Source organism: Ovis canadensis, chromosome 4 (genome assembly GCF_042477335.2).
Source record: "Ovis canadensis isolate MfBH-ARS-UI-01 breed Bighorn chromosome 4, ARS-UI_OviCan_v2, whole genome shotgun sequence".
NCBI lineage: Eukaryota > Metazoa > Chordata > Mammalia > Artiodactyla > Bovidae > Ovis > Ovis canadensis.
The window spans coordinates 95,110,469-95,122,947 of NC_091248.1; the positions used below are offsets into that span (position 1 = coordinate 95,110,469).

At 41.6% G+C, this 12,479-nt stretch overlaps 1 protein-coding gene across 4 annotated transcripts in view; it reads right to left on the minus strand.

The window, feature by feature from the left end:
- Positions 1–1,147: 1,147 nt before the first annotated feature.
- SUGCT (succinyl-CoA:glutarate-CoA transferase) overlaps positions 1,148–12,479 on the minus strand; it is a 768,395-nt gene continuing 757,063 nt past the window's right edge. For all 4 annotated transcript variants that reach the window (XM_069588244.1, XM_069588239.1, XM_069588238.1 and 1 more), the window contains one exon: positions 1,148–1,878. In XM_069588244.1, coding sequence (XP_069444345.1) covers positions 1,715–1,878 — 164 coding nt within the window. In that variant the 3' untranslated portion in view covers positions 1,148–1,714. The remainder of the gene's footprint in view (positions 1,879–12,479) is intronic.

The window sequence follows — 12,479 nt, forward strand, 5'->3', positions numbered from 1 at the left end:
GATGTCTGGCCTGAAGTGAACGTCTCCAAATATCTATCTACGAATTAGCCATTGGGGGAAAAGTACTGCAGAAGGTATCAAATTACCCTTGCATGATGGAATTCTAACTAGTAGGATAACAGCAGGAGTTCTTCAGAACAAGATGTCCACAAAGAGGAAAGCAGAGATGACAATAGCTGTTTCTAGAATTAGTAGGCATTATTCTATAAAATCCTATAAGGGTTTGTGAGCAGACAAATGTCCTAGTTATTTGGAATCCTTAATTCTAGAAACACACTGAGGCTTACAGCATGGATAAATGGCTCGAATCCTTCCAATGAAAAAGAACACAATAAGAAAACTAGCTCTAAATCACAATTTGAAAAATGAACATCTGTAATTTAACTTTCAATGGCCACTTGGCATGTAATGACATGGCTTTAAGATATATGTGCCTAACAGAGCGAATTGTCATCATATCGGGATATAGATCACAGGTCATCTAATTCCTTGGTCTGTACCCGGGCTTGAGTGACTGGCAATCTGAGTGACAATTCATCTTGGAACATAGATGTAAATAAGTTACCACTTTCTGGACAGAGATGTTGCTATACTTCTAATTCACTGACAAATACTTAAAGGCAAATACTCAATACTAAGACATGCTATATTCTTCTACTCAGTGGATACTCAGAATATAAAGAAATATTTTCCTTTCATTTTCCTATTTGTCATTATTTCGACATTTGGGGCTTCCCAGGTGGTACAGTTGGTAAAGAATCTGCTTGCCAATGCAGGATACATAAGAGATGTTAGTTCAATCCCCATGTCAGGAAGATCCCCTGGAGAAGGAAATGGCAACCCACTCCAGTTTTCTTGCCTGGAAAATCCCATGGACAGAGGGGCCTGGTGGGCTACAGTCCACAGGGTTGCAAAGAGTAGGATATGCCTGAGCACACACACACAGACATTATTTAATACCTAGATACTCATCTGACATTCATTTAAAAATGTGTTGCATTTGCACTTGGCTCAAAATAAGGTACCAATTAAAGAACCACTCTTTACCCTGTCATGCAGATACCTACACATCCCAAAATTCATTGGTGGGGATTGATTTTCTGCGTGTCTCAGGAAATAGTCAAAGAAACACAACATAAAGCAAATATTTACCCCCACAGGGGAGAATGAAGTTCAGTTTTATAAGGGACATTAACAAATTCCATGGTTTAAATTACAGATTAACAAAGGGTTCATGAGCTCAAATTAAGTTATTCTGTTTAAAATCAATCACTGAGACTGTCATTCTGCTTATTGCTTTGACTTCCTAACAAAGGTTTAAATGAGGACTTTATGTGCAAGTAAAGAACATCAAGAGATCTGCTCTTTTTCAGACCTGCGTGGGCTGGAGGGGCAAACATTTAGGCTATTAATGTAATTAGAATGAGGAATGCATTTTTCCAGAAACAAAAAAATCTTCACCAAAAAAAAAAAATCTGCAATTAATCTATTATCTGGGGGAAAACAGTGAGGAATGAAAGGTGGGGTACATTTAGAAAGCACTAGATTCACTGATACCAGAGCCATTCTGGAGACGCCAGGCAGGAAATCTGGAATTCCTCTAACTCTTCAGTGGCAGGCACCAGATTTGGGGAGAAGGGTCCAGAAAGGCTGTTTTGTCTTCGCTAGCAAAATGTATTCAGATGTGGCTTTGCAGAAAAGCATTTTTCCTTTGTCACTCAACCTCATGTTGGGTCACCACTCCAGTGCTGAGCAGCTCCCTGATGGCCCTGTCATCGTATCGGAGGACCTCCTTCAGGATGTGCGTCGTGTGCTGCCCGAGAAGGGGAGGCGGCCTGGCCTCTGACATCTTGAACTTACTGTATCTCACAGCTGGGCCTGTCAGAGCAGGAGGAAAGCAGGAAGCCTGTTAATGACTAACCCTCGGAAATTCATTACCCAAGCAGCCTGGGGTGTTTGCAATGAATGCCAAGAATATCACTGCCCGTTACACCCTTGCAGATGGACCATCGTTTTGGAAAGAAATGTATTTGCACACATGGCTTTCCTTGACTTTGCTTTAGACAACTGTGCAGTGGTCATCCACCATGCTGGGGGCTGCATGGATGTGCCTGGTGTGTGCCAGGCCCGTCGCAAAGACTCGCAGGGGTAAGTCACTCAGCTGAACTGACTTTCTGGGTCCCAGAGAACAGTGGCACAGGTACATAGTGTCTCTCTGGAAATCTGACCCCAGGTGAAGGTAACCCAAGTTCAACAGACTGCAGATCAACTAAACCTCAGCCAGACTCTGGGTGAAGCATTTAGGTGGTAGAAGAGGTTATGGGTACAAACTCCATTGTCAGAGAGACTTCTGTTTGGGTATCAGCTCTTTCACTTTCAAGAAGAGCTATCTTGGACAAATTATATAGCTTCTCTGAGCCTCGTGTTCCACAACTAAACTGGGTATGATGCTTACCATACACTCTTGATGAAAGGGTTTACATGATGTAATGAACAGAAAGCACGAAGCAAGCATCCCCGAATCCACATAATGCACAAAATCTGGCAGCCACCATGACGCCAGAAGCCACCCCATCACCTTCTTTGACAGTTGCAGTGCAATGGGAAATGGACATGTACTGCCAGCTCTTTGCTGAGCACTGAGCCACCACAAACAGGATAACTAGAGCAAGGATTTCAACAACCGCTGGGAACGGATTTTATCATCCTCATTCATTTTTTTCCCCCAACTTTTTGGCGCCACCGTGCAGCATGTGGGATCTTAGTTCCCTGACCAGGGATCGAACCCATGCCCTCTGCAGTGGGAGCTTGGAGACTTAACCACTGGACTACCAGGGAAGTCCTTCATCCTAACTCTTCACATAATGACACTAAAGTACAAAATGCTAAGGTTTTGTTCAAGGTCATGGACTTCACCAGTGGCTCAACTGGTAAAGAACCAGCTTGCCAATGCAGGAAATGCAAGAGATGGGGTTTGATCCCTGGGTCAAGAAGATCCTCTGGAGAAGGAAATGGCAACCTGCTCTAATATTCTTGCCTGGAAAATTCCATGGACGGAGGAGCCTGGTGGACTATAGTTCATGACATCACAAAGAAGTGGACACGACTGATCACAGCACACACACACGCACACAGAGCTAATAACTAACAGTTGCTGCTGCTAAGTCATTTCAGTCGTGTCTGCCTCTGTGCGATCTCATAGATGGCAGCCCACCAGGCTCCCCCATCTCTGGGATTCTCCAGGCAAGAGTACTGGAGTGGGGTGCCATTGCCTTCTCCAATGCGTGAAGATGAAAAGTGAAAGTGAAGTCGCTCAGTTGTGTCCGACTGTTAGCGACCCCATGGATTGCAGCCCACCAGGCTCCTCAGTCCGTGGGATTTTCCAGGCAAGAGTACTGGAGTGGGGTGCCATTGCCTTCTCCGAATAACTAATAGTAACAGGATGCAAATCCTCATCCACCTGAACCATCTCACATTGAAGGCCATATACTTTTTGGAACCTTAGCAGCCTCATCTTCTCACTCTTTCATGCACAGGGTTGATGGACAGTGATGCTAAAGCTGAAACTCCAGTACTTTGGCCACCTCATGTGAAGAGTTGACTCACTGGAAAAGACTCTGATGCTGGGAGGGATTGGGGGCAGGAGGAGAAGGGGATGACAGAGGATGAGATGGCTGGATGGCATCACTGACTTGATGGACGTGAATCTGAGTGAACTTTGAGAGTTGGTGATAGACAGGGAGGCCTGGCGTGCTGCAATTCATGGGGTCGCAAAGAGTCGGACACGACTGTGCGACTGAACTGAACTGAACTGTACTGAGCAACATACTGTTTCAACAGATTTTACCTTTGCTGCCTCATTCAATAAATGATGTTTATGTTGGCTGTCCTTTACATCTCACTTGATGAGCCTTCGGGAAAACAAATTAGAGAGTCACAGGAAGACTACAGAACAGTACGTTTCCATCTCATAAAGATTTTTCCAGTCTCCTCTGGATTTGGGGAGCCCATAGGAAGAACAGATAAAACCCAAGTACATGTGGGTAACAGAATGGCAGTCAATAAAGCAGAAATGTGCCTTAGGATCTAGGAGAATTCCATTCTGAAAAGATAATGGCGAGGAAGCCATTGTTGATGGAGAGAGGACACAGACCTCTTAAAACCGTCAAGTGGCACATTTGGGTCACAAATACCATCCACACCAGATAAATGGCAATTTCCAACTGATGTCCAAAGTTTTCCTTCTCTGAAACTCAGGGAAATTCTTTTCTTTTTTCCTTCTCACACTTCCTTTCAAATGCTCCAGTGCATGACTGTTTTCTTTCATGGGTTGGTCCCTTTTCAAGAAAGAACCATACACATTGGGAGGTGGTGTCACCTATGCTTCTGAGAAAGCTGATAATCCAGTGTTTTAGGGATGTGTGCGATTTTGACATTAACCATAGTTTTCATCCAAAATTTGTCTTTCAAAAGAAGGACTCTGCCAAAAAATACAGGCTGAAGTCAAAGTCACATGGCTTTTTTCCTAACTAGATGACCTGAAGTAAAACAATCAACTGAGAAATAGTCATTTGACTCTTGAAGAATCTGGGATAAAACAGGGTTACCATTTATCACTACTGCTCCCAGTGCCAGGAGCATTAGCAGTGGTAACTACCATTTCCTAAGAACCTGGGCTGTGCTGGCCACTGTGCCAAAGGCCACACATCAGCTCCCGTAAATCTTCACGGCAATCCTGTATGGATACTGATGGAGATTTAAGGTAAAAGGGTTAAAGTGAGGATCCAGGTTAGGATGTGAGAATAACTTGCTAAACATCACACAGCTAGGAAGTATCAGTTTCCAGGTCCAGGTATGTTAGGTTCAGGAACTTGGACTTTTGTTTTAAAAAAAAGAATTAATTGAGGTGAAATTCACGTAAGAGCCACTATTTTCAAGTGAACTGTTCCGTGACATGTGGTACGTTTGCACTGCTGTGCAACCACTACCTCTATCTAGTTCCAAAAACCCTCATCCTTTAAGCAGTTTCTCTCAGTTTTCCCCTTTCCACATCCCCTGGCAACCTCTAACTTCTTTCCATCTCTATGGATTATTCTGGATATTCCATATCAATGAAACCATACAATATGTGGCCTTTACTGTCTGGCATCCTTCACTTATTATGTTTTTGAGACTCATCTACTTTGGAGTATTGTGCTATTGGCACATAGAACTTGGATTTTTAACTCCCAGCAAGGATGCTATGAGGGAATTTCTCAGGTCCAGCCATAGGAAAGGGCAGGTCAACTTGTGTCACCCTCCATTACTTGTGTCCCTCCTGTCCCCTCCTGGGAGCTTCCAGATCCACACTGAACACTATGCTACCAGTTTAGGAGGAAGGGCATGGAACACCTTGCACAAAAATATCTTAAAGAATTTAGGTTGGTGGGATGGTATTACTTGGTAATTTTTAGACTTGCTAGGATAAAGACACCTGGAGGATATGATATATTTGGAAAGCTTAGGCTTCTTTAAACAAATATATGTTACTAAGTAAGCCATATCGCAGTTGACGAAATTGTATATACTTTTCCATATGCCCCTTCAGAAACCAGGTATTTTACATATGATTGATTTTAGAAAGATTCTGAAGCTGAGATTTGTCTGTGTAATAATATCAAAGTATGGTATAGTTATCTGAACTGTACTGGCAGTTTTCAAACTGCAATTTCTTAAAAATTCCTTAAACACAGTAGCACCCCCTTATCTGTGGGGGATACTTTCCAAGACACCCCACTTGGATCCTTAAAACCACAGATGATGCTAACCCTATGTATAGTGTTTTTTCTTATCCATATATCCCTATGACAAAGTTTAATTCATAAATGAAGCACAGTAAGTGAACCAGTATAACTACTACTAACACAGAACATGACATGACAACAATATACTGTAATAACAGTGACATGAAAGTGGTCTCTCTTAAAATATCTTGCTATGCATATCTGATGTCTTTTCCCACTTAACTAAGCATCTATGATGCACTGTGGCCTTAACTTTTGTGGACTGAAGTGTGACAGCAAAACTAGTAAGAATTTCTTTTTCCTTCTTCAGAGTTTCACGGATAGAAGATTTGCTCTTACTATAGGTTTCAGCAACCTCAGCACACAGTTAATTCTTCTTTCCTTAATAAGCTGAGAACTTTCACCTTCTCACTCAAAAGAAGTTCTTTACGACTTCTCTCTGGCATACCTAAATGGCCAGCATCACTACTCTTGTGCTTTGGTGCCATTACAAAGTAAAAGAAGAGTCACTTTGACACTCATGGACAATCAGTCTGATAAACTAGATGGCTACTAAGTGGCTAATGAATGAATACGCTGGACAAAGAGACAGAAAGGGATGACAGGAGATTTCATCACTCTTCTCTGAACAGCACACAATTGAAAATGTATGAATTATTTATTTCTAGAATTTTCTAATATTTTCAGACCATGGTTGACCACATGTAACTGAAACCTTGGAAAGTGAACCCATGGATAAGGGGGATAGGGGTGCTACTGTTTTGCTTGGCCATGTAGTTTATGATAAAACAAAAATTTACAGCCCCTTAAAATATGCATCTCTATGTGAAACAGGACAAATAAAGTGATATATCCAGATCCCCAAAAAAGCAAAATTTCCCTGAGTCAATTGAAATCTGTTCTTGCAACCCTGTACAATGATCCTATGTACCTGGGACATTCCTCAGTCTAGGCTTTGCACAACATATATTCTTCAAATGTATTTGTTGCAAGAAGTAGAACATGTTTGACATAATTATTTATATCTAAGGTCCAGAAAGAATGAATAATCTGATTTTCTGTTTAAAAAAAAGATGAGCAGATAAGTCACATGTTCTTAAATTACTTTTTGGCAAAGCAACGTCTACATTCGCATATGCTTTCAAACACTTGAAAGCTGTGTGATCCTGAGAATTCTTAAAAGTTCCTGAGTCTCAGTCCATAGATTTCTAAAATGAGGTTGGCAATACCTATGCAGGATTGGTTTGAGCATTTGGGGAATATAATGTGGGTAATACTCAACATCAGTAATAATCAGAGAGTATGGAGATGATGAGATACAACTTTGTTTACAAAACTAGTGAATCTTACAGATATTACAGTATGTGTTTAAGAAGTCTGTGACCAGAGGGAGTGGAAAATGGTACAATCCTTCTGGAAAGAAAATTTTCAACTTGATATCAAGAGTTTTAAGTATTCACATACTTGAATGGAGAAATCCTGCTTTAATAAAAAATTTTTTTCCTCTATGGATATAATCAAGAATGTCGACAAATGTGATAGGTAAGGATCTATACAAATTTTTAAATCAAATATTCAATACCCCCTTTTGTGTGAGATTGTGTATTTAAAAGAAAAGAAAGAAACTTTTTCATCTGTTCTTAGCTTCCAAAGTGTACCTTATTAGGAGCAGGTGTTTAGCAATCAATTCTCTCACGTACTGTCCTCATAGGTCTATCCCAAACACCTTCCTTCCAGATAAAGAGGTCAAATAGTTGCAATATTGATAAAATTAGGAAAATATGCTCCAAACTTGGGCATGTGTGGATGTTAAATCGCTTCAGTAGTGTCTGACTCTGTGTCTGGCTCTCTATGAACTTCAGCCCACCAGGCTCCTCTGTCCATGGGATTCTCCAGGCAAGAATCCTGGAGTAGGTTGCCATTTCCTTTTGTGCTGGTCAAATAAGTTACTGTACATCTAAATGATGGTAAATGACTATAATTTCAAGTGGTGTATTTTGGGACTTTGAATATATACATTGCCTTCACTCTCCCCTGATAAACCACTGAAGTAAAGGTATAGATGTTAAACAAACATAAAATTTCATATGAGTGAAAAGGATGGGAGGGAACATCACTAGTGCATGAGCTATTTCAACAAATTTAAGAATGACATCAATGGGATCATGTCGATGGGGAAAGAGGTCGAGAAAGCTGAAGCATAGGATATTCTACAAGGACACTGAGAGGAAGTGGATGCCAATTGGTCCATTTCACCTTCCCAAGAGTCTTTTTAAAGACTCTTTAAAATTTTTTTAATTTTTTTTTTTTAATTTTTGACCACACTATAGGCAGCTTGTGGGATCTTAGTTCCTCAACCAGGGACCAAACCGAAACCTTTGGCAGTGAAAGTGCCAAGTCTTAACCACTTGACAACCATCGAATTTCCAAGCCTCTTTTCTTAAAAATCAATGGTTAAGAGAGAGACAGATCTTAGAATAGAGGTAGGACAAAAGCTGAAAGATCAAGTGTTGCAATATATTCTACTCTCACTAATTTCTACTAAAAACTAGAAGAAAGTGAAGCTCGCTTTCAAATTCCTAAATGGGAATGATGTTAAACCTAGAATTGTGTGTGTGTGCATGCTAAGCTACTTCAGTCGTGTCTAGCTCTTTGCAAACCGTAGCCCACCACGCTCCTCTGCCCATGGGATTCTCCAGGCGAGACTACTGGAGTGGGTTGCCATGCCCTCCTCCAGGGGATCTTCCCAACCCAGGCATTAAACCAGTGTCTCTTAGTCTCCTGCATTGGCAGGCAGGTTCTCTACCTTGAGCACGAAGTCCCAAACCTAGAATTGTATACCTAGTCAAATGGTTAATCAAATATGAAGGTATTTTCAAACTGCCAAAGATTAAGTTTACTACGTATGTTTCTCCTTCTTTTTTCAGAAAAACATTTATTTTATTTATCTGTTTGGCTGTGCTGGGTCTTACTTGCAGCACATGGGCTTAGTTGTTCAGTGGCATGTTGCCCTTGGTTTCCAGACCAGGGATTGAACCCACACCCCCTGCACAGGAAGGCAAAGTTTTAACCACTGGACCACCAGGGAAGTCCCAAAGCTGAGCTATTAATATTAAAACAAAAGCTATTAACATTAAAAGAAAGAAGACTCCAGGCAGTGGGAACAGGCCTGATGCCCAAGAACTGAAAAAAGTTGCAGTGTGGCTAGAATATTATTGGGTAGTTTCTAGATGAAATTGGAAGGAGAGTCACAGGGATTTACAGGCTATGGTAGTAAAGTGAATCTTCTTCTGAGTTCACTGGGAAGCTGCTGGGGCTTTAAGCAGAACAGTGACAAGACTTCAGTACTCCCATAGCTGGGCAGAGAGAGCACTAAAATGAGCTTGGAGGCTGTTCTGGGGATATTGGAGGAGATGGTGGTGGCCTACACTAGGATGGTGCCTACAGAATTTGAGAAAAGTGGATGTATTTGAGAACTTTTCTCCTGATAGAATGAGAGGGCTTGCTGATGGAGTGCAAGACCCAAGGTAGCTGGGGAGGGAGAAAGATCAAATGAAAACTCCTGTTTCTGAAATGAATAACTGGTGGGCCATTTACCTGATGAGAAAGGCTGAATGGATTCGTGGACAAACCTGGTTAGAAGCAGAAGTCAAATTCTTTTTTTCTTTTCTTCCCTTTTTTTTTTGGCTGTCCCCTGAGGCATGTGGGATCTTAGCTCCCTGATCAGGGATTGAACTTGCACCCGCTGCATTGGAAGGCAGAATCTTGACCACTGGACCTGGCAGTCAGGGAAGTCCCAGAATTCAAATTTGTTTTTGAAAATGCTGTTTGAGATGCCAATGAGATATCCAAGGAGAGAAGCCTTTAGCTATGCAAGTCTGGAATTCAGGGAAGAATTTGGGCCAGGATATGTAAATTTAGAGGTCATTTCCATCGAAGTGTCTTCATTTCAAAGCAATGTATTTCCAAGGCAGTTGTATTCATTCCAACCTCTCTGATGCTGAGGGTTTCAATCAGTTGTTTAGGCAGGCTTTTCTATTTCCTAAGTTCTATATCAAAAATCTATTGCATCAAAACGTTTTATGTCCAAAGGAAACGAATGAAAAATTAACCTGTATAGCTCATAAGTTTGGAGATGAATGCATTTTTTGCAATGAGGAATTCTTGGCCTTAACCAGACACATCTCCATTGACCTGAGAGTAGGAATTAGGGCAGTTTTACTTTTAAAAGAAATGTGGACTCTGTGCCAAACAGAAAGAGGCAGAGAAAGAAATGCAGAGCTCTCTGAGACTGAGCCAAAGCCATGCAGGGATTAATGAAGGTGTGGATGTTTTTCCTCTGCATTTATAAAGGCAATCAAACTGAAAAATGCTCAGGAAAAACGCACACCACAGCAGTCTCCAGAACATCAGTGGTACCAAACCTGGAACCCCAAGTGCTGTCCTTGTGAGGAGCCTACTTACTCTAATAATTGGAGGTCAAAGCTCTTACCAGGAAGGGGTCTGGATGGCACAGCTTGTGTGTTAGACCCACCTCTCCATGAGGACTGTGTGTGAACTGTCCTTGGTCCCCTCATGAACAACATGTCTGATTCTAGGAAAGTGACAATGCCTTTGACCTCAACTTCTGCCCTTTCCTGGGAGGCTGAACTGATAAACCAGCCAGAGGCTGACAAAATGCAGAGTTAGAAGAGGAGGAATCTGCCCCAGGCTCTAGTCATACATGATGACATCTGACACCCACCGCCTCTACATACAGTGAGAACTTACTGTATGCCAGGCCTGGGGCTATATTTGTTATCTACATGGTATCCTCACAGTAACATTAGATAGGGTTTTTTGGTTGTTGTTGTTGTTTGCATTTATTACTGCCTTTTATCCTTATATCACAGAAGAGGCGCATGGAGCTCAGAGAGGTTATGAAACGTGTAAAGGGCACACAGCAGACACACTTACAGCTGTGCTGACTTCATAATCGTTGTTTTCGAGGAGTGACACAGTAAGGAGGTTAAAAGTGAGGCCAGGGAGCCAGAGGGTCTAGGTTGACATCCTTGTTCTGTCATGAGCTGAGCTGGTCTCCTTGGGTAATTTACTTCATCATCTGTGCCTCCAATGTTTCTCTGTGCAATGGGGATGCTAATGGTCCCTACCATCTAAAGTTGTGAGGATTTTAAGACTTCTTAGAACAGGACCAGGCACACAGTAAGCCCTCAGCACACACCACCTGCTGCTGTTGCCTCTCCTTCTCAGCTGCAGTGCTGACCTCAGCACCCCAGATTCCTCAGGTAGGGGCCTTGTCACCAGTTCATTTCAGTCCCAAACTTCCCAGAACATGAACAAGTGAACTTCATTTTAGATTCATGACAGCAAGCTGGGGACAAAAGTCTTAACTTTTAAAACTCTGTAACAATCAAGGATAAGATTATTTAAAGGAAAAGGAAAAGGGAGGAACTCTTTTTTTTTAAATAAATGCTATTCTTCATTTTAATTAAGGAGAATTTTGTTTTCAAATACTAATTCTTTTTGTAGTTTTTACGTTATGTTAGTTTCAGGTGTACAACAAAGTGAATTCGTCACATATGTACACGTAGCTATTCTTTTTCAAATTCATTTCCCATTTAGGTTATTATAGAACACCGAGCAGAGTTCCCTGTGCTATACGGAAGGAAACATTTTTTAAGCACACGGGACATAACAAGCCCTTTTCAAATAAATAGGTAGGGAGATAAATATGTTTTCCTTTTCCTACAGACAGCAAAAGGGAGGCTAAGGCAGTCTGAATGATTACCAAGTCACCAGACAAGCACGTACTCACTACATCCGACAGCATCATAATGTACACCAGAAACTAACTTTTTGCTAGATATGTTAAAAGGAACTTTGGAAACATGAGACTTATTTACTTACTCAACAAACACTTCCTATGTGCCAAACACTGTCATATGTGCTTTGCACATTTGATTCATTCAGCCCTTAGGATACGGTCAGAAGGTCATGGTCCCCATTTTACAAATGGGGAAAACTGAGCGACACAGCAGGGAAGTCACTGAGCTAAATGGGTCGCAGAGCTAAAAGGAGCCAGGATTTAAAGCCAGAGAGACTTGCTCCAAATCCTGAACCTTTGCCAACAGGCCATGCTGTTTCCCAGTAAAAAGCAAAAAGCAAAAAAGAGAATTATCTCAGTTGAAAAATAAACTCACGGGTCTTGGAGTAGAACATGCCAAGGACAGTTTCAGATTTCATCTTCTGACAGTCTATGCCCTCTGTCTTTCTAGATCACAGTGCTATCAGATTTCTTATGCAATATGTACTCATTACTACCTCATCTTTTCACATGAATTTGTCATAGACCGCCTATTTCCTTGTAGGAGGTCCTGGAAACATAGCCCCATGAATATATTCTGATTCCTCACATTTCTGAGCCAGGCAGTGCTCTCCAAATCTTTCTTCCCTACCCGGCCAGAAAGGAATGAAGCCTTCACTGTATTCTCTGTGGAAAGTTATCTGGTTGAAGGCACAGGGAAGGCCCAGTTCCTGGTGTGCCAGAAAATTCCTCCAACTAGCCCTGTGTCGTGTTTTCCATCTGTGGTTTGAGGCCCTTCAGTAATAAACCCTGACTATTTCATCTCATCTCCTCTTAGAAACCTTCCACGACTCAGGCTAAAAACGGAATCTACCCATTCCATGCAAACATCA